A 20,695-nucleotide genomic window follows, 5' to 3' on the forward strand; every position below is an offset into this window, starting at 1 on the left:
TAGTTCTTTTTGGAGGTATTCCCTGTTTGCAAATAAACGTAGGAAAATCTTTGCAAGTAGTGAAAGGGTACGTAATGCGGACCTTTCTCCCCCGTTGTAATCTGTCATGCCTATCTACTCCCCACTGATTGATGCACCTGTTTCACCCGGACCATTTACTAGACATACGTCATCTGGCCCGACCAGAGAGCACCCCTAGTGAAAAGGACATATGCAATAATAACGAAGTGATCACTGTATCCTGTTAACAGAAACTTTAGCATGAAACAACCTGGAAAGAAAAGAATAGGAAAACGAAAATCAGTAGGCCACTGATGAACATGAACTTTTATTAAACAACGAACAAAGAAACGATAACATAACGTAATGATAAAACCTATTAATGTCCTAGAAACAAGAAAACGTTAAAATATGCCAGTGGTGAGAGACCAGAAAAACAGTAAGAGAAACCAAATCACCCCTCGCTGTCCCACCGCCTGCCACGCCAAAAAAATCGATAGACTAGGGAAAATGCAAGTCAGTAGAACATCCGCCCCCACTCTGGAAACTTCCAAGGTGGGGCAGGGTTCCGGCTACGCCCAGCCGGGAGCAGCCCATATAAAGCAGGTCCTGCTGCCACGCCTCGGCCAGGAGATCCTAACGTAGGGTGTAGCCGGAGGAGAGGCCGAGACCAGCGGGACCCGGCCAGGGGATTGCCTTCACAACGCTGAACAGTTGCAGGGGGGGGGGAAATGTCTCCTCGACCCTCCCCTCTCTCTCCCAGTCCGGCCGCGGTGGCCCTTGAGAGTTGCAGGTAGTCCCGCCACATGCTCTTCCGGTCCGGCCACCAACGGTCGGGGGGCCGAGGCCGACGGGATCCGGCTGCAGCCGATAAACCAAGAAACCCGTTCATGGGGCCAGAGCCAGGGGCGTCCGGCCGACATCTACCGGAAGCCCGGCCCGAAGACGGACGGGACACTTCTTCTTTCTTGTATAATTGCTGCAACAACCCTGGGGGGGGATGTCTTGCACATGCCTCCGACCCCCCCCCCCCCCCCCCCTCGTCCTCATCGCCTGGTCCGGCCATAACAAATCTCAAGCGAGACGCCGTGGGGTGCACTGGGAGGGAGAGACGGTGCGAACAGGCCTCTCCCGCCTCCCCAGTGGAGGCTTCCCAGCTGCACCCTCAGCGCTCCAGGCGCCCGGAAAAGAGTTCTTCCACTGTGGCCATGCTGCAACGTCTCGCCCGGCAGGGTGGAGCCCGTCCGCTCATTTGACCCCGCGATCGCCAGTAGCTACCGAACTCTCAAAATGGCGGTCGACCTGGCAAGAGCGGGCCCAGCATAAAGAAATGGCCCGGTCACTGGTTGACTCCACCACCGTAGTCCTCCACGACCTTGAAGATTCTAGAGGAGCCGCGGGAGTCTCCGACCCCCGATGGGGAATGACTGCCATGATCACCCGTGGAGTGACAAAACTGTATCCGCGGGACGTCGGCGCCAGCCTCACTTTGAATTACTAGAATCCTGCAGACCTCACTTCCGGTGAAAGCACAGTGTGACCCGGTAGGAAAAATTGTTGCACCCCCTCCCCTTTTTGACTGATAGTTCAAACCACCGATCCTTTCCTTTGCCCTTTTAACGGAACTTTGGACTGCCTCCCCCTCTTTTACATTTTCTAGAGAAAACAAAACATTAACCACTACATTAGCATAGCAGTTGACACCAGAACTGTTTTCAAATTGAAAACCAACAACATCTTCAACAGAATCCTTTTTGTTTCTGCTGTGACCCTGCTACAGCACAGGCATTGTCCCCAGCAGTAATTCTGCAATGCCGGTAAGAATAGCTGTGGTGCCTACTGGACTCACTCACCCCCGCGGCGCCCCACGCCGTTATTTGCTGGGCGGCAACTTGCTAGACATCACTTTCGTGCCATCTAGATTTCAGCGCGTTCTGCTGCCTTGGAACTATTCGCACAACAGACCGCTACTGACAAGAATATTTCATTATTGGTGCTGTCAATTTCAATAAATCTATTGGATAATTCAAAAGAAATTGCCACGGTCTCTTCGTTGTTTAAATGTTTTTACTGTTTTTGTTTTGTTGTATATATTTATATGTTATTAAAGTTTTATATTCCTACTACTTTGTTGGAGTGCTATATATTTTTAATGTGACACATAATTGTAAAAACTTTGATGTACAAAGAGTCATTCCTGGAATCTTCCGCTTCAGGCTCGGTCCCCTCCCCAATCACAATACAGGATAGTTTTCAGATAGTAGGAACACGTGTGGTGTGACGGATCTCATCGGGTGTGGGCCTTGATCTACTATAACTCCTTTGAAGAGGGGTGATTCTTTACAGCTGGGGCCATAAACTACATCTGCAGGGCTAGCTGATAGCCTGGACAATCGGACACAGAGGAAGAGGAGTGTCAGAGGGTGCGGTAGTGAATAGGGCGAAAGGGAGGTGTCGGGCGGGCACAGAGTGTGATTCTCAGGGAAGAGCAGCGCAGATGGGGGGAGGTTTATTGCCCATGCATAAGACAGAGAGCGGGGGTGACCAGTGCCTGGGGAAGATGCTTGCGAGGGTGAGGAGCCATGCTACGAATCGACAGCGTGCAGAGAGTGGGTCTGGTCAAGACATCTAAAATGGCTGCCGTGCACGACAAAAGTGTGGCATTTCAAAAAAGGCAAGATGGCGCAGACAATGTTTTTCAACACTTCCTCATTTCCTTCGAATCGAACGTTAACAGACGTTGGGGCATATTACCAAAGTTAAGCGATATTTATCGCTAACGATGCTTACCAACGAATTTTTTACCGCTAAGCATCGTCAGAAATTATCGAAGATAAACCTTGCTATTATCAAGGTTTATCACAAATGCGATAATAAACGGCCGCAATGCATGAATATCGCTAAAAACTCAGCGATATTCATACATTACCGAGCTAATGCTCTTAGCCATGTTATCCACCTCCCATTGGATAACATGGCTAAGAACTGCTCAGGGCAGGTGTTACTTTTTGGAGATATTCGCGCTTAGCGCGAATATCTCCAAAAGTTGGTAATAGGAGATAGATATCTTGCATGTTGTAATGCAAGTTATTGTGGTATATGGAACTCATACCATAATCTCTCAGGAAAGCAGAAACTGATCCTTTTGGGACCGCCTAAAAAGGCCTAGGGGGTGAGTAGTACTCTACTTTGCCCCCTTTTCACGTTCCGAACTATTTTATTTTACTCTCTTCTGTAATTACACAAAATAGCAGCGATAAGATGCATCGGAGACACACAGTGAGAGAAAGGAGGCCGGAGATGAAGAAGAGATGTCAAATACACATTGGAGATAATATAGTGGCAGAAGGGAAGTAAATATGAGTAAACTTACCATGTAACATAAAAATGTTGCACTCTATACTATAAGTCTCATTTTATACTACAATCACTTCGCTACAACCTCATAAATTAAAAATAAAAATGAATAATGTCTCAAACAATTTTTGATTTCTAAATATAAATGTATTCTTCAGAATTTTCTAAATTTGAAAGAACTAGTAACATGTCCTCATCAGCAATGTCCTCATGAAAAGTCTGCAATAATGATTCTTGTAACTCTATGGTCTCCAAACACTCGATAAATTCGCCATCAAGAGATTGATCCAAAAAATCATTCAAGTCATCTCCTCCTTCTGACAATATTTCATTATTGGTGCTGTCAATTTCAATCAATGTAGTGGAATCATTCAAGTAATCTCCTCGTGACAATATTTCATTATTGGTGCTCTCAATTTCAATCAATGTAGTGGAATCATTCAAGTCATCTCCTTGTGACAATATTTCATTATTGGTGCTGTCCATTTCAATCAATCTAATGGAATCATACAAGTCATCTCCTCCTTGTGACAATATTTCATTATTGCTGCTCTCAATTTCAATCAACGTAGTGGAATCATTCAAGTCATCTCCTTGTGACAATATTTCATTCTTGGTGCTGTCCATTTCAATCAATCTAATGGAATCATACAAGTCATGTCCTCCTTGTGACAATATTTCATTATTGGTGCTCTCAATTTCAATCAATGTAGTGGACAATTCAAAAGAAATTGCCACGGTCTCTTCATTGTGAGCCATTTTATTTTGAAATTGCTTGCTGTAAATTGCAGAAAAAAATAATCACTTTCATTTATCGTTTTTAGTAATACATAATATAAAACTAACTTTATCAAGTATTTAGTATAACAGAAGGACTGCAAATAAATAACAGAAAACATTTTTCAAATTATCTTCAAGTGTACAACATAGTTCCCCTTACAAATTAACAACTCACCTTTTTAAAAGTAGGAAAAGTGTTAGTACTGTGTAAATCAAACACCAGAAATTCACCACCAAAAATTCCTCACAAATGTACCTCAGACAGTAGTATCACAAAATGGCTGTGGTTTCCTCTCATTTGACATATATACATAACCAATTAACTTTCATCACACACAAATACAAAACCAAAGTAACATTTTAATTGGTTCTAAATTTCAACACTTTCAAATGTGTTTTCCCCATGCAATTTTCCATAGGACATTTACATACGTCTACAGCCTGAATGGCTGAACGGAATTACACCAAACTTGGCAAAATGGTACATCAAACCTAAGAGGTCAGGAAGGATCTACTATGCCCCCTTATGGTCATTTCCCCCTTCGCTTTGGCCTCCTCTTGTCTCTCAATCCTACCGAGAGACAAGATGGCGGCCGCTACGGACTGTTTGGAATGTTGACAGACGCCGGAGAACCAATCAGCTTCGCAAAGCTCCGTAACGCGAAAAGTACGCGAAGCGGAGCGCTGTTACAGATATATATCTTTTTTTGAACGTTAATTTCTCAAAATCCACTGGAGCACATATATTGAGACCTAGCAAAGGCACATCGGGCTACCAGTCCCTAATATTTTACCAAGTTTCGTGCAAATCCATTCAGCCGTTCGATTATTATTATTATTTTTTTTTTTTGCCCCGCGGGGCCCTTTTAAAACCTCCACATCAAACCTAGGGGGTCAGCGAGGATCTACTATTCCCCCTTATGGTCATTTGCCCCTTCGCTTTCGCCTCCTCTTGTCTCTCGATCCTACCGAGAGACAAGATGGCGGCCGCTACGGACTGTTTGGAATGTTGACAGACGCCGGAGAACCAATCAGCTTCGCTTCACAAAGCTCCGTTGCGCGAAAAGTACGCGTCCTGGGACGCTGCCCGGTCCGCTGTTACAGATATATATCTTTTTTTAAACGTTAATTTCTCAAAATCCACTGGAGCACATATATTGAGACCTACAAAAGGCACATCGGGCTACCAGTCCCTACAATTTTGCCAAGTTTCGTGCAAATCCATTCAGCCGTTCGGGCTAAAAGTGAGGCCAACCGCCCTATGGAAAACTCAATGTTAAAAACACGTTTTGGGACCCCCCTTTTTTCTCGGCCCCCCCTTGACGAACCCCCCCCAAATTTTCAAGGGCTGCTCAGAAACAAAATGTGCCATTTTCCTGAAAATTTCAGCCAATTCCGTCCACAAACGCCAAAGTTATTAGACATAGGATTTTTTCTCTATGGGATTTTTGAAAATTCTAACTATATATACCTACTGGCGACCACCAGTAGGTAATATGTATATATTTGCTTCGGACATTTTGAAATAGCCTTATAATAATTGACAGGACATTGGACTGTTGACAGCTCCATTGAAGACAATAAAGTAACAGCAGGTTCTAAACATTGGTATAGAGCAGCTGCTGTCAACACTGCAATCCCTGACTTTATAATCCGAGTCTTTTTCTCTCTCCCCTGCGTCACCTCAGGATTTGTAGATCTTGCAGGGAAGAGGCTGTCGGTGAGGGAAAACAGCATTAACGTCTCCGGTGGTTCACAATGTTGTTGGAGCCTCAAGAAGAGGGAGAATCTTCCTTGGGTCCCGAGTGGTGCACGAAGCTGTGAAAAGTAGTTTGGCAGAGCAAAAGTAGAATTTGAGGCTTACTGCTGCCCATGCATGACTGTTAACTATCATTGCTCTGTGCGCGTCGGCAACTGCTAAACATACAAAGCAGAAGCTTTGAAGAATCAGAGCAGTGATGGTTTGAAATCCCTGTGTCCCACAGGAGAACCTTTTTCGGTCTCGCCTGGCAACCGCAGCGCAAAAGTGCTGTCGGCAGCGAGATCTATTGTTGCTGACTTGCCTCGGAAGGAAGACAGGAGATGGGCATGCGTAGGGGCGACTGGAGGTCGTGAACGCGCCCGTGAAAACGCACGTACAGACACGTGACGTGCACATCTCCTGTCCCCCTTCCGTCCTCACCAGGCTCATGTAATTTCTTTTTTTTTTATGCGCACGCACGCTTTAAACATACAGCATGCAATTGCTTTTTTTTTAATGCGTGCGTGAGCTCTAAGTACGGCGAGCTTTAAACGTACAGCATGCCCCACTTACCAGCTCTTGTGGGGACTGCGCTGCTTCTCGGCTGGTCTCGTGTCTTCAGCGGCTCACTGCAGTACCACGTGGGGCTCCGTCTTGCTCACAGGAGCCCCGCCTGAAATCCTGCATTGGCCGCACTTTGCGGCATTCACGAAGGTGGGTTGGGCTCCCGCCGGACTTCTGCTTTTTTTTGGGGGGCTTGGGCGGCCCCCTCCCTGGGCCGCACGAGCCCTGCAGCACTCATTAAAGTATGGCGGCTTTTGAAGTCCGCACAGAACACGCGAAAGTTCCCGGTACAGCGCATGCGCGGGCAGCCCTCGCCCTCCCAGGTCCCCCCCCCAGGCCGGATGTGGAGCTGCTTTCTGTTTTGCTTGCTTATTGATTTTATTGTCCAACTTGCTAAATTGGCTTTTTTAGTTTGTATAATGAAATATGATTACCAAAAGATTGTATAAGTATCCATATTTGTGTAAAGAATATGCCTTTGTAAAGATTGAAGCTACCAGATAATGTTCAAAAAGTTGTTGTACCTTGAAATTAGCCAGACATCGTTTGTTTTCTGTAGTGTTTCGGGGCCACTAAGTCATCGCTGGCATGTATCTGGGAACAGGCTGGTTACAACTGAATATCTGCCGATTTAGGGGTTTGGGAGCCATGCATACAAAATGTTTTGTGGGGACAAGGTCATTCGTGTAGTTCTACGTGATCTGATGCTGTACATGATGTGGTCAGGACACTACCTCGCGTCCAACGTCACAAGGAATGATGACCGAGGAATGATCACGTTAATCCCTGAACCGTGTGCCTCTCAACCAATGCTTTCCTTCATTTAAAGCGGATTCTTGGTCTCTCTTATATAGTTAACTCTATGTACCCAACTCCCCCGCGAACTTCTGCTTTCTTCCTCCCTCTGCTGTTTACCTCCTCTTTCGTTCCCTTCCTTCATTTCTCCTGCTCCTCCATCTCAAACACTCTCCAGCCGTATTTCCTCGAAAGCACTCACTGGCAGAAGATAGCTGCCCCCATGGACTCCGCCCTCTTTATTCCCAGAACTGAGTTTAAGCGTTTCTGAGGATGCGCCGGTAAGAGGCTGAAGCACACGGAGTGAATCTGGGTGCCTGTTAACCTGTCAGGGACCAACCGTTCCCTTTAAACCATTCCATACTGTGAGGGGCTAAGCGCACACATTTACAATTGGGAGCTTTTGGGGGCCATTGTGAGAGAGACAGCGTGTTGGGGTCACCTCGACTTGGGAGGTTTGGAGAGCACACATTTGGAAGTGAACTGGGGCACAAGGCATACAGGATTCGCCCAAGAGCACACATTTTGACCAAGTTGAGAAACTGTGGTTTAAACTTCGGTGTTCTAGTTCGAGTCTGCATCTTTGCCTCTGCTATACACCCCAAGTACTCACAAATACGAATCATCTGCCTTTGAAATCCTGTGAAACAGTTAGAGACCTTTTGGAAGTTCACAAAAGCTACAATGACAGGATCTCTTCTTACTTAAATTGTAATTGCTTCTCTGTTAATAATAACAAGCATTTACAATGCAATAAGTCTTGCATTACTGAAAGTTTGAGCTATTGGTGTTGCATTATTATTAGCAACGCCAATAGCTCAAACATTCATTAATACGAGACCTATTGCATTGCAAATGCTTATTTATATTGGGACATTCCACCCTTATGTGGGTGAACATTCTAATACCTTTAAAGACTGCCTTAGTGGGCTATACTGGCCATTACAGTCTCACTCCCTTGTTAAAGCCCTTTAGCTGTGGTCTTATAATATTGGAGCTGACCTTTAATGGTAGATATGGCACTTTGTTGCAAAATGCACGTCTGTTATACAGTATAGCAGTGTAGGACAAATTCTGTAGTGCATATAGTACTTTGATGTCCAGTTCTTTCTGTACTAAACATTTTCTCTGCCTTTCCATCCCATGGTACTCTTTACCTAAGAACATGCATATCATTGCAGCACATCGATAATGCTGTGTTTAAAGCTCACCTACACCTTATGAAATTGTTCTTAATATGCATATCACAAATGCGCTGAATGGTTTGTTACGAATCTGAACATATTAAGTACCACACCAACTTCAGAATGTATTGCCTTCAATATTTATATACTGTAAATGCGGGTTTGGGATGGTGAGTGGGAGTCTGGTAATGTATACTTGGCTTAATTAATGTAAAGATGATGCACATATATACGTTGCACTTGTTTTTATTGTTGAATATTTCTCATGTAGGTGGGAAAAAAAGAAATATTAAAAAAAGCTTCAGACCAATAAGGAAGATGACATGTTAAAGCCAAAGCAGAGTTTTCTATTCTCAAATTATGTGTAGCCCTGTTGCATATGACTTGTAAATCATCCAGCAATAAATGCATGGTCAAAATAACATATCTTAAACATATCATTATTGTACCAATCTTTACTCATCTCCCAAAGGGTGGTTCAGGACAGAGGTCCACAAGCTCCAAAACCTTGCTGATCTTTCTCTGTAATTGCCCCGAGACTTTGGAACACCTTTCCCCCCTGATGTCAAAATTAATCACTCAACTGTATCCGTCAATAAAGAAGTCAAAGTACTCCTTATGAACACATTTCTTTCCTAGATCATAAGAGGCCCGTCTGGATTCCTCATGACTATGGATTACCGACTACTTTGTGTTTTCGACTTATCAGTCCTGACATTACCCTCCCTTTTCTCGAAACTGCCTGATCCTGCAGTGTCCTTGACTATGATACTTTTGTTTTTATTGGTTTATCACTTCTACTCTCTGAACATCGTAAAGCATACCCTCATTTTCTGGATACTACCTTATCCTGCATTTTTCTTGAATATAAAATTAATATTGTTATTATTCTGCTCTCTGTACATTTGTAAAGCTCTCCGATACCCGCAAGGGTCATGTTTGCACTATAAAAAAATAAACAAGTAAATACTCTTTCACTGACTGCTAAGATTGCTGGCAACGCTTTTCTGTCACCTTTGAGCAATATCAGTGTACACTGTTGAGAGTAAATGTTTCATTGCCTTTCTTTCTCTCCTTTAAAGGTCGTCTTCTCATTCATCATCTTATTCCGGCTCTGGGTCTTCACAATCAAACTCCAGATCATCATCCTACAGTTCCTACTCAAGTCGATCATCTAGGCGAAGTTCGTTCTCAGGAAGCAGATCCAGGTAATGTCCTCAAAATGCAGATCCCAAATGGTATCCTAATTTTGTTTTTCTTATATTGATAAATGTATGTGCTATACATAGTTTATAAGTTAATGAAAAAATAATTGCAGTTTAGTTTTGCACAAGTCTATTATGCCCCTCTTGCTTTTATCCAGATATGAATTAGTTACTGTAATACTGTCTGAACTTTTTCATCCATCTTTAGAGATGATCCCACAGGGTTGTAAAAGTGAAAGCTTTTTTTTTTTTCGTAGCTTATGCCAAAATTGCAGGTGAAGGTTGACTACGCAAGACTTAAGCCTCTGTTTCTTAACAGCTTACAAACGAACGAATGCCTTGCTGTACTAAAACATTTTTGGGATACTCTCTTGAATGTCTGCAACTAAGTCTGCCTTTAATTTCTCGGTCACAGGGGAGTCAATTGGTTCTCCAACTGTCATTTCCATCAAAACTCTCCATTACATGGAACTTACCACACAGTTATGATACACTGTATGCACAACATGCAAACAAGCAAAGGAACTTCATGAGCCTTAGCAAATTGACCCCTTAACTGCTGGGGCTGCGTACGTTTTAAAGAAAGCCTCTCCATCCCCAGGATATGCCAAACACGGTTTAGCCAATTCTGCTGGGACGGAACCTTGTCTGTTCCCCAATAAACTAAGATTGACTGATGTACTGTCCCCAGTGCCAGAGCTATATATCAGCCCCTCTGGTATTTAAGTGGATATGTGAGTGGGTTGGGAAGTCACAATATGATATATAAGAGGAATCTGAGTAGTTTGGTATTAAAGTGAGTTTCTATATCAGTCAGGATCTCATTCCAAAACTGTGCAAGTCTGGGGCATTCCCACAAGACATGTACCAATGTTCTGGAGGAGTCTTAATGCCTCCAACACCTATTGCTACTTGCTGGATTCCCTCTGTGCAGGCGAACCGGGGTTAGGTGCCAGTATGTGTCAATTTTCGTTGCCGTCTCAAAGCTAGACATATGAGAAGTTGTGTGTTGTGTCCGGTAGTAAATGTCCTGCCATTCCTTAGGGGACAGTTGCCTGCTAGTTCCAATTCCCACTGTACTTGCGCCGGGGACTTCGACCCGAGGTTCCCACTCCGCAGCATCCCATACAGTTCCGTAATGAGGTGCTTATCTGAGTCCTTGCAAAGAAGTCGCGCTCAAATTTCCGTTGTGCAGCTCTTCCTACTACCAGTTGCATAAGCCAGTGTCTGATCTGCGTGTACCGAGATGGTTGCCCATCCGTAATCGTGAAGTCTGTGCGCAAGAATTCAAACGGGATATGGCCCTCTGCATTAAAGAAGTGACATATGGCCAGGCATCCCGCCTGTTGCCAAGCTTTGAACAGGGTGCTATCCAGACCTGGAGTAAAGTCCTCTTTTCCCACTGCCGGATTTAAAGGGGAAAGGAACGACGTAAGGCCACAGAGTCACCAGACTATTTAATGCCCTCAAGGTAGACACAGTGACCAAGGACAGGTACAGACTTGTAGTGCGGTGAGTTCTGGCCAAAAAAGGAACCTTCCATAAAGCTGTGCCTGCCAGTGCTCTATCCATGAATAACCATGCCTTTTCTGACTTTGGGCGGACCACTCCACCAAATACCGAAGCTGTGCTGCTTGAAAATAATGTAGTAGGCAAGGGACTCCCAGACCGTCCTAGACCGGGGGTTGCCAACTGCGATAGCGTTTCATCCTGGGTCACTTGCCAGCCCACACGAAATGCTGTAGCGCATCTTGTAGAGTCTGGAGCATCCCTGACGGAAGCTGTATGTGGGGTGTTTGGAAAAAAGTATCAAATCTTGGGTAGGATCGTCATTTTAAGGGCGGCGACCCATCGCAACCAGGAGAGGGGATATAGTTGCCATCATGCCAAATCGGCCTTCACCCTCCTAGTCAGGTCCTGATAGTTGAGAGTTGTGACCTGAGCAATGGTTGGGGCCAGTTGAATACTGAGGTATGGGAGAGAACCCAAAGCACACCGGATCGAGTGGTTCTGAGTCAGATAGTCTCTGCTGGTGGGCGAGACCGTGAGGTCTAAGCCAGTGATTTAGCCAGGTTTAAATAAAATCCAGATGCTGCTCCAAAATGGCGCATCTCGTCCAATAAGCTGGGAAGAGCCTGTCTGGCGTTGTCTAGGCAAACAACAACATTGTCTGCGTAAAGTGTAATAACATGTTCCTCAGATCCAAATGGGTTATCCCTGACCCTCTGGGAAATTGGCTCCATATAGAGGGCAAACAGCAGGGAAGACAAGGGGCTTTTCTGCTGTGTGCCGCAACATATGGGAAATTGGACTCAGCTACTCCCATTGACTCTTACAAAGGCCTTCAGTTCCCCATAGGCACTAAAAATTCAGGAGCGAAACCGTTCCCCAAGACCGAAATATGCCAGTGTCTCTGTTAAGTAGGGCCACTGAACACGATCAAACGCCTTCTCCACGTCGATCGAAAATAGAATGACTTCTCTCTGGGAACGAATGGCTCTATCTATAAGATGTAAAATCCGTTTTGTGTTATCTGCGTGATTTCTGTTCTGGCTAAACCCAGCTCGATCAGGGCCCACCAATCCAGGCATTAAAGGTGCATGACTGGATACCAAAAAGCCTGTGAATAATTTTGCGTCAACATTTAGGAGGGAAATGGGGCGATAAGACCAACACTGACACTTGTCCGTGCCGGGCTTCACAAGGACTACTATGGAGGCCGTCGTCATTGAAGGAGGAAGCGAGGCGGAACACATGATGGAGTTAAATATTCTAGTAAGAAGTGGAGCTACGAATGAGCAGAAGACCTTAATGGTTGCCAGCAAGTCATCTGGGCCCAGTGATTTTAGGAGTTTCTTCCTCAAAATCACTGATATAACCTGTACAATCCTTATTGGATTGTCTAGCCCCTCTGCCTGCTCTTTTGTCTGGGTTGCATTGGAGTCTGCCAAAAAAGTGTTTTTTACTAGCCGCTGGGAGCGTCTGCACAGAATAAAGATTTCCATTGAATTCCCCAAACTATGTCGTCATAGGGTCATCGCCATCCACAAGGGTTCCTCTTCCGTCTACCTTAGTGGCCTACCGTTGGGCTCTGAGTTTATTTGCCAATAACCTCCCGCATTTGTTCCCTTCTACTTAAAAGGAGTGTTTAAGACGTAAAAGGGAGTATTCTGTGCTATCCAGATCCAGCCCTGCTTGTTGTTTCCGGCTGGACTCTGACACCACACTTTAGGGGCCCCTGTGCAGTAATGAATGTGTTCCAACTCCCGAAGCTGCTGCTGTAATTGTGCTTGCTTATCCCTTAGTATTTTATTATCCGCTGTAGAAATTGCAATAAATTCCCCACGTATGATTACCTTCAACGCATCCCAGACAATTCAGACAGGGGTACCAGGGGCCTAGTTAATCTGCAGATAATCCTCAATTGCCTACTAGATTTGCTGGACCACCTCCAGCCTACGCAAAAGTGACTCTCGCAGTCGCCAGGTCCGAGTGGCAGAGTCGCTACTCGGGAGTGTAAGGTCTAGTAAGATGGCCACATGATCAGAAGGTAAACGTGGTTCTATCTCCACCGAGTTGACTGCCATCTGCACCTCCCTAAAGCCTAAGAAGTGGTCCAGCCGGGCATATGATTTATGTGCTGGGAATAAAAGGTGTAATCTCACGTTAATGGGTATTTATCTCGCCAAAGACCTCTCAGTCCCATCTCCTAGAGCCATAGAACACCCCCCCCCCCCCTGCAGTCATAGCCCCAGCCACACCTTGCCTCGAGGCCGAGCGGTGCAACTTATTATTGAGAATCAGGTTAAGGACCCCACCCACCCCAGCACCACCCACCTGTCCTGTGTTGTCATGGTGTCTGCCACTGCCCTCTGCAAAAACTGTTCCTGTCCATCGTTGGGGGCGTACCGAGATCCTATTCTCAATGAGTGTATGCCCAGATGGTTGCGAAAAACCAGGAGGCGGCCTCTAATTTCTACTATTTTGGACCCCAGTTTCCCTCTGAAAGATTGGGTTAATAAAATTGCACACCTGCTGCCTTCCGTGCTTAGGAGAAATATTGCTGACGAAAGACTGCAGACCTGAGCCAGTGCCAGCACTAGGTGGGTCTCCAGCAAGAAGCAAATGTCAGCGTGTGTATGTTCGAGGTAATAGAGGCTAGATCATCTTTTAACTGGGCTATTAAGCCCTTTAACATTGCGAGTCAGAACCCTCGATTTGTTTAGTGAATAAGACATCCTGTGATATTCTTGTTTGGGAGAGCTGCCTCACAGCCCAGGAAGGAACTCCATCTAGCAATAAAAACTACCCATCTGCCCGGATATATAAGACCTCAAAAAACTCCGACCTAGTGATGTCACCCCAAACACCCCAACAAAAACTAAAACCAACCAATGTCCCTGAAACAAGGAGGGAGCCGAAGCATCCAATTTCAATCCAGTGGAGAAAAGATAGAAGGGGACTGTGGCCAGGTGCTCCCCTACCAATTTAACTAAAAAGCAGAGCGCTAGGAAATTTGGTCCGGATCCCCAAATTGTTGGTTGTGGAATTAGTTGTGGAATTGCAGCTTTGGTCGCCTAAGCTGAAATACACCCACCGAAACGTGAGCTGATAGCCAAGGAAAAAAATAGTCCCTCAAACGAGCAGATAAACAACCAAAGCATAAAGATACAGTACTTGGTCCCTGCTCTTTGGGAGGAAACAATAAAACATAAAGGTTGGCAAGGAGGAAGGATTGACACCTGCGCCCCCCTGCTGATCGGACTCGGCACTCTGTCGACAATCTGCCTTTTCAGCTCTGAGCAACCCGATTCCACCGCCTTCAGCTCGGACTTCTTCGATTCAAAAAACAAAAATTGCTTCGGCACTGAAACATTCAGCGTCCACATTGAAGTTGCTTCCGGAACCCATCCTCTAGGTCATCATGCAGGAGCAGCTTGATCCGAAGCAGAAAAAGCTCCATATACACCCTCGAACTGGCTCTATTTGAGCTCAGCCTGTGCACTTAGCGTTCAAATCATCTAAGCGCTAGTTTTACTTTGTGGAGTCCACAGATGTACCAGTACCTGCCAAAAAGGAGTACATTGCAACCAGCCCAATGCATCGTCCTCTTCCTCCTTCTCCACCACCATCACCCTTTTCACCACCACCACCTCATTCACCACACCATTCACATGGTGAACGAGAAGACTTTGCACCACAAGGGTCTCCACCAATTATCGTGGGGTAGGAAAGTATGCATATCCACAGCCCACAGATCCCTGGGATCATTTTGATGTTGATCCCCGATGCTGACCAAGATCTCTACCCGGCCAGACCATCACCCGCCAATGAAGCTTAATCTTTCCAAGACTTCATCTCTAGGGCAACAGCCTATCACCAGATTCCCCTCCACAAAGACCCTATTCAGAAGGATTTCTTTTTTGAAACCTTATCCAATACGCATAGAGCATGTCAATACCTGCCTAAGCTTACTGGTATGCTTAGACATTCTGTTGACATTTTCAAGGACCCAGTGCGCGCACGTATAATCACATGCTCGTAAAAGAGACAATACTCAATCCTTAGCGTGTGCTCGGCCACCTGAAAAAGAATGTAAACTTATTGATGTTTCAGGGAAGCAGGTGGCAGCTCAATCCTCCAGTCATTGGCGGATCACTAACACTCCAACAACCCTGTTAGCAAGATACGACAGGGCCCATTGGGATGAAATGGAGGAACTCCACCAACATCTCCCAGAAGAATATAAAAAAAGGTCATGAGATTGCAAATGAGGGAATCTCTAATAATTCCTTTAAATGTGCCCTAGACTCAGCGGACACAACGCCAGGGGAGTCACACCAAGTGTTTTGTTCTGTAGACATGCTTAGCTACGTAAATCTGGTTTCAAACCAGAAGTGCAACAAACATTATTGAATTTACTTTTTGATTTAAAAAAAAAAAGCATCTATTTAGTCCCCAGTTGGGACAAGCATTAGAAAAAATGAAGGTAGGCTGAAGTAGCTACAAACCCCTGCTTCATGTGGCTCCTTTTGGCTTCCCTTCTACAAACAGAGCATCAAAACAACACCTGATACCTCTACCTCCTCCTCTAGGCAACATCAAACCTCCCCTAAAGAGGAAAGCATTTTAAAAGTAGAGGTAGTGTTCCCTTAACGCGCTCTGCCCCCTCCACCTCCAAGCAGTGACTTTCTACTTATTCCCCACAACCACTTAACATCTGCCGGGGGACGACTAATAACATTTCTTCCCCTTCCAGGAAAACCATAACGTCAGATCAATGGGTGTTGGACATTATCCAACATGGTTATTGTCTAGAGCTCCTAACCACACCTTCAAACATTTTATCTCGCAGACACAATCTTTCCATAGAACATCAAAATCTGCTCAAACAGGAAGTGGAGGCTCTTTAACTCCCCGTTCCTATTCAACATCAAAGTACATAAGTTTTCTCCCTGTACTTTCTAATTCCCTAAAAAGATGGCTCACTACAGCCTATATTACATTTCAGGCCCTTAAATCATTACATACTAACAGAACACTTCCATATGGTCACTCTTCAAGCCGTAATTGCATTGCTTCAGATAGGCGACTTTTTCAGCACTAGACCTGGATGCTTGCTTCCACATTCCAATCCACCCAGCTCATCGCAAATAGATCCGATTTGTTATAGCTAGAAGGCATTATCAGTTCAAAGTTCTTCCATTCTGAATCACTACATTACCAAGGGTGATCACCAAAGGTCTAGCCGTAGTAGTAGCAGCAAATCTGCGCAGAAAGAAAATTCATGTCTTACCATATCTAGACAACTGCCTCATCAAAGCCAGTGCACAGCTCCTGAGTCAACAACACACTCAAACTACTCTTCATCTTCCACAGCAACTGGGATTTACTGTTGACCTACAGAAATCTCACCTTCAGCTCTCACATATACAGTCGTATTTCATGCCATGCTCAACACAATGGAGTTGACATACCCAAATATGGCCAGGATTCAATACTTCCCAACGCTTCGACCCAGCCAACATATAACTAGAACAGTTATGACACTCTTTGGCATGATGGCATCTTGCATAGCCATCATGCCACATGCTCAACTAAATATGCAGCCTCTTCAAGAATGTCTGGTGCACCAATGGTCTCAATCACAGGATCAGCTACAAGATCTAGTGTTGGTGGACAGTCACGCTCATCGCTCTCTTCAGTGGTGAAACACACAATTTGTCAAAAGGGTGCCATTCCTCTACGCTGTTCCCCAGATCATTCTCACAGCGGATGCATTCCTTACAGGATGGGGTGCTGACCTTCAGGATCTCACAGTTCATGGTCTCTGGGATACTAATCGCCATGGTCTCCACATTAACTACCTTGAGCTTTAAGCTGTTCAGCTATCATTGAAAGTATTTCTAACTCACCTGGCAGGTAAGGTTGTCAAAATGGGGACGGGGTGGGGGGCTCACTCTTTACAGTTATCACGCCTATCTCAGATGATTTGGCGTTAGGCAATATGTCACAACATCTATCTGCTGGCGGAACACATCCCAGGGATGGACAGCCACCTTGCCTTCCTTCCCAGCAGGATGCAGAAGCAAGTCCAGCGGGAACTCCACTCACAAGTCCGTCTCCCATACTTTTACAAGTGGGGGTTTTCACAGACCTGTTCGCAACTGCAGGCAACGCAAAATGCTGAGACTTTGCCTCCAGGTTTCCACACCCACTATCCCAAGTCATTGCTCTAGGGATGAACTGGTCAGGAATATTTGCCTACTCTTTTCTGCCTCTCCCTCTTCTTCCAGTTGTTGTTCAGAGGCTCAGGCAAACGTCTCTCACCCTAATTTTAGTAGCTCCCACTTGGGCTTGCCAACCATGGTTCACTACTCTGCTCGAACTCTCAGTAGTTCCTGACCAGAAGCTTCCCCTCAACCCAGACCTTGTGACTCAGAACCATGGACAAATCTGGCACTCAAATCCAAAGGAGCTCAGCCTTGCGATTTGACTCCTCAGGTCATATGATTTGGATACCTTAATCTTCCCCCTGAATGTATGACCATTCTTAAAGAAGCACATAGACCTACAACTAGAGCATCTTACGCAGTGAATGGGAAAAGATTTGTTTTCTACTGTCGCAGTAAACAAATGAATCCTTTTGATGCAACTGTGCATCCAGATGAATAGTTAAATGCATTCAAACATGTTATGCCGAAGCTAAAAGGACTTTGAGTTCGAGGCATGTGGGCTGCTGAATTCATATCTGTAGCATAGATCGCCGCCTAGTGTTGGGTCCGGATGATTGCACATTGTTGTCCTGGAAGAGTCTTCGGAGTATCACGAGTTAGGTGGCTCCTCCCCTGGACTACAGTGCGCATGGGCATCGACTCCATCCCCAGATTGTTTTTTTCTGCCATTGGGTTCGGATGCATATTTGATTACTCAAGATCGGAATCGATAGAAACTTTATTTAGGCCCGAAGGCCTTTCCTATATCGTCGGTATTGTTGCGTTCGGTGCCCAGCTCTGTTCCGGCTCAGTTCCTGAGTCGGACTTCCAGAGGACCCGCGTGGATCTTCGGTGCTTGAGGCCTAGTCAACGCAGCCAAACTTCGACGAATCAACATGGAACGGAGCCCGTTCAAGAGATGCCCCGTGTGCAACTCGAAGTATCCCCACATCGATGTCCACCCGGTGTGCAACACGTGCCTGTCGCCGGATCACGACGAAGCCAACTGTATGGCTTGTTCCCGTTTTCGCTCCAAGAAGACGATTCGACTTCGGCGCGTGGCGCGCCAGGAGGCCCAGCTGATGGCCCCTGCCCCGGTGAACATTATCGAGGGGGAAGAAGCAGACGAGCAGGACTATCGGGAGCCGATTTCCACTCCAGCGGCGGAGATCGACTCCAACTACGACGCAGACATAGAAATGCTCGATGCAGAAGACGTCGTCGACGAGGTAGGAGACGACGATGAGGCCTGTGGGGCCACGGAAGATAGCTCAGGGGAAGAGCTATGCCCAGTTCGAACAATCACTAAGGCTCAGGTCGAGGGATCGCCACATGGCCTTACCCAAGATCTTGGATCCACGGTCTCGCCTACGGGCCCGGCTACGGTCCCTCCTACGGAGCTGCCATTGGTGAAATCGAAACCGAAAGTGAAAGCTTCGGTCTCGACGAAACCGAAAGTGATCGAGACGCCGTCGACACAGAAGACGCCTGTAGCTTTGGTTGCCTCCGCGTCTTCGGACACGTCGGGCCAGCCGAAGAAGGTTGTCGATCCGGTGAAGTCGCTCAAGAGCGTCGAACCGAAGTCGCACAAGGGCGTCGAGCCGAAGACTGAGGTGCCAAAAAAGGTTGTCAAGCCCACCGACCCGAAACCATCGGCGCCAAAGGCCGTCGACACAACCAAAGGACCTGAAGCTCCAAAGGCTGTCGACCCAGCATGTCGCCCGGACCAGGCCAAAAGTAATGTCGCTCTCGAGTCTGCACATGCTGGTGGATCGAGAACACCTGTCGGGTCGACGAAACCGTCCGCATCCTTCACAAAGCAGGTATCGGACTCGTTGCAACCCATCAGGAACAAGGCTTCCGCGGGCGATCCGAAGGTCACTTCCACCCCGAAGCCCGCTGCAAAACTGCCAAAGTCGACGGCGCCGATCCAGTTCACGCTGCCGCCGAAGGTGGCGCCGAAGGCATTTGCGCCCAGAACGGTCGACGACGCGCCCAAGAAGGTGTCCACGGGACCGCAGCCAACACCTGCAGTTGTCGGAACAAAACACCGACAACACCTGGTGGAGGAGCAGTCGGAGCAATTTATCGACGCCGACACCGGTAAACTTTCCATCTACAAGCTAAAGATCACGCCGGCACAGCCTAAGGAGTCCTACACCATTCCTTTGAAGAGGAAAAAGGCTTCTACGGATTCCCCAGTTCTGATTGAACCTATTTATCCAAGGCCTCAAGACACTGCTCCAACCTCACCCACTTACTCTGATGTGGAGGCTGGGGAAGGAGAGGATGAAGAGTACAACTTCCCTGCTGACACTGATCCTGAAGATCACCATGACTCATGGGCAGATGCTGGGGACCCAGGGGATCCGCAAACTGCCCCGGACACTTAAGTATATACTGTTAAAACCTCGCCTACTGAGGATTCAGCGGCATTTAATGCTCTAATTGAGAGGGCAGCTAAAAATCACGACGTCCAGCTGCATGCTGACCCTGTTGAATTGGATTTTCTGTTTGATACATTTTCCACATCTGAAAAGACTATCAAGACTCTGCCAATGCTGAAGGGGGTTTTGAAACATGCTGCGGACATCTTTAAAGAGCCCACACGTGCCAGGGTTATAAACCCCAGAATTGAAAAGAAATATCGGCCGGTACCTGGCGACCCTACATACATCAAGGGCCAGTTGCCGTTGGACTCTCTCGTTGTTTCTAATTCCCGGAAGAGGGCGAATTCACAAACTACTGGTGATGCTCCTCCCCCTGACAAGGAATCTAAAGTGCTAGAAGCGTCAGGGAAGAGGGTGGCGGCTCAAGCGGCCAATATCTGGCGTATTTCAAACACTCAGGCCCTCCTGGCCAGATATGACAGGGCGCACTATGATACACTTGAGACCCTGTTACAACACTTGCCAGACGAGTATAAGGAGGCAGCGGAGATGCTCATTCAGGAAGGGAAGCTCATCTCAAATGCTTCTATTAAATGTGCGCTGGACGCAGCAGACACCGCGGCCAGGGCCATTAATACAAGTGTGATGTTGAGACGTCAGGCCTGGCTCAGAATCTCCGAGTTCAAACCAGAGATCCAAACCACCATCCTCAATCAGCCTGTAAACCCTGATCACTTATTTGGCCCTGGGGTGGATACCACCCTGGAAAAAATAAAGAAAGACACAGAGACTGCTAAGTCCATGGGGGCTCTCCAGTCCCAGCAGTTCAGGGGTAGTACTTTTCGGCGCTCAAGCAATAGAGGTGTTTACAGAGGCCAGATGTCCCAGCAAACACAGTACACGAAAGGTGGTGCACAAACCTCTTACAACAAGCAGAGTAGAGGCGGCTATCGCGGCAACAGCA

General features: G+C 46.4%; 1 protein-coding gene across 1 annotated transcript in view; it reads left to right on the top strand.

The window, feature by feature from the left end:
• The window catches only part of ZC3H18 (zinc finger CCCH-type containing 18), a 529,005-nt gene that overhangs the window by 368,949 nt on the left and 139,361 nt on the right, over positions 1-20,695 (top strand). Inside the window, exon 10 of the mRNA XM_078670778.1 lies at positions 9,504-9,629. Within this exon, the coding sequence (XP_078526904.1) occupies positions 9,504-9,629 (126 nt within the window). The remainder of the gene's footprint in view (positions 1-9,503; positions 9,630-20,695) is intronic.

This window comes from Lissotriton helveticus, chromosome 12 (genome assembly GCF_964261635.1).
Source record: "Lissotriton helveticus chromosome 12, aLisHel1.1, whole genome shotgun sequence".
NCBI classification, from domain to species: domain Eukaryota; kingdom Metazoa; phylum Chordata; class Amphibia; order Caudata; family Salamandridae; genus Lissotriton; species Lissotriton helveticus.